At 53.9% G+C, this 1,021-nt stretch overlaps 1 protein-coding gene across 1 annotated transcript in view; it reads right to left on the bottom strand.

Annotated features, from left to right (window-relative positions):
- Positions 1-320: 320 nt before the first annotated feature.
- The window catches only part of Art1 (ADP-ribosyltransferase 1), a 6,457-nt gene continuing 5,756 nt past the window's right edge, over positions 321-1,021 (bottom strand). The window contains exon 4 of the mRNA XM_026790078.1: positions 321-394. Within this exon, the coding sequence (XP_026645879.1) occupies positions 321-394 (74 nt within the window). The remainder of the gene's footprint in view (positions 395-1,021) is intronic.

Raw genomic sequence — 1,021 nt, 5'->3', positions numbered from 1 at the left:
ATTTAAGTGACCCCTGCATGGCCCATGGCCAGGTATTCTCCCCCATCATCACCAACAAGGAGTTGATGTCTTCAGGTTCCAAATGAGTCTCTGCCTATCCTACCCTAGAGTCTTCTGACCTCAGTCAATCCTGCTCCTACAGCCTGAGCAAGGTTCAGTCTCCAAATCCTCTCTGTGTCTCCACCGCCAATGCATCTGGAAGGTCATTGCCATAGAAGACCCAGGCTTCCCTGCAGAGACTGATTCACCATGATCCTGATACAGGTAAAGTGCACAGGCAGTGCCGGTCAACATCTGGTAGGTCACAGGAGACCTGGATTCTATGGATGGTCCCTCAGCACAAGGGTCAAGAGCAGCAGCAGGAGAGAACAGGAGGCAGAGACGGAGCCTGGAGCTAAGGAAGGAGAAGAGAGGTTAGGAGCAGTGTGAGGGCTGATGAGAGGCAGAGAGTCTGGCAGAGCGAGCTGGAAAGCAGCCAGAGGCAGGGGTGAGAGACCAGTGAGGGCCACAGCTGGCTCTAGCCCCTGCCACCTGCTGTCACTGCGGATGAGCCTCGAGACAGAGATCTGAGAGAGATCTAGTGATGTTGCATCAAGGTTCATGTTGGAACCCCTCAGGGTTCAGAAGGATTGCTGTAGCTGGCGGAAACTAGCTAAAGCTATCTGAGGGTAAATAAATGAGCTCCCCCAAGTCTCGTTATCTTCATTCTTCCGCGCTCTCTTCAGTGCTCTCCTGATGCTTCCCACCGTTGCTCGCTGTTCTGCCTATCCCACATGCTTTCCAGTTTTTATACAGACAGTTAACAAGCACGCATTTCACCGCATCACAACAACCAGGTGGACCTGGCAAGGAGATGCCTTGGGTCTCAGAGGGGGCATGGCTGCAAAGCTCTCCAGCTGATGCTGGGAGGATTGATCAAGAATCAATACAAGGGCCGGGCGATGGTGGCGCACGCCTTTAATCCCAGCACTCGGGAGGCAGAGGCAGGCGGATCTCTGTGAGTTCGAGACCAGCCTGGTCT

The sequence above is a fragment of the Microtus ochrogaster genome, unplaced genomic scaffold, assembly GCF_000317375.1.
Source record: "Microtus ochrogaster isolate Prairie Vole_2 unplaced genomic scaffold, MicOch1.0 UNK41, whole genome shotgun sequence".
Lineage (NCBI taxonomy): Eukaryota > Metazoa > Chordata > Mammalia > Rodentia > Cricetidae > Microtus > Microtus ochrogaster.
Note: the sequence above shows the minus strand (reverse complement) of the source record. Positions and strands in the feature narration are given on the sequence as shown.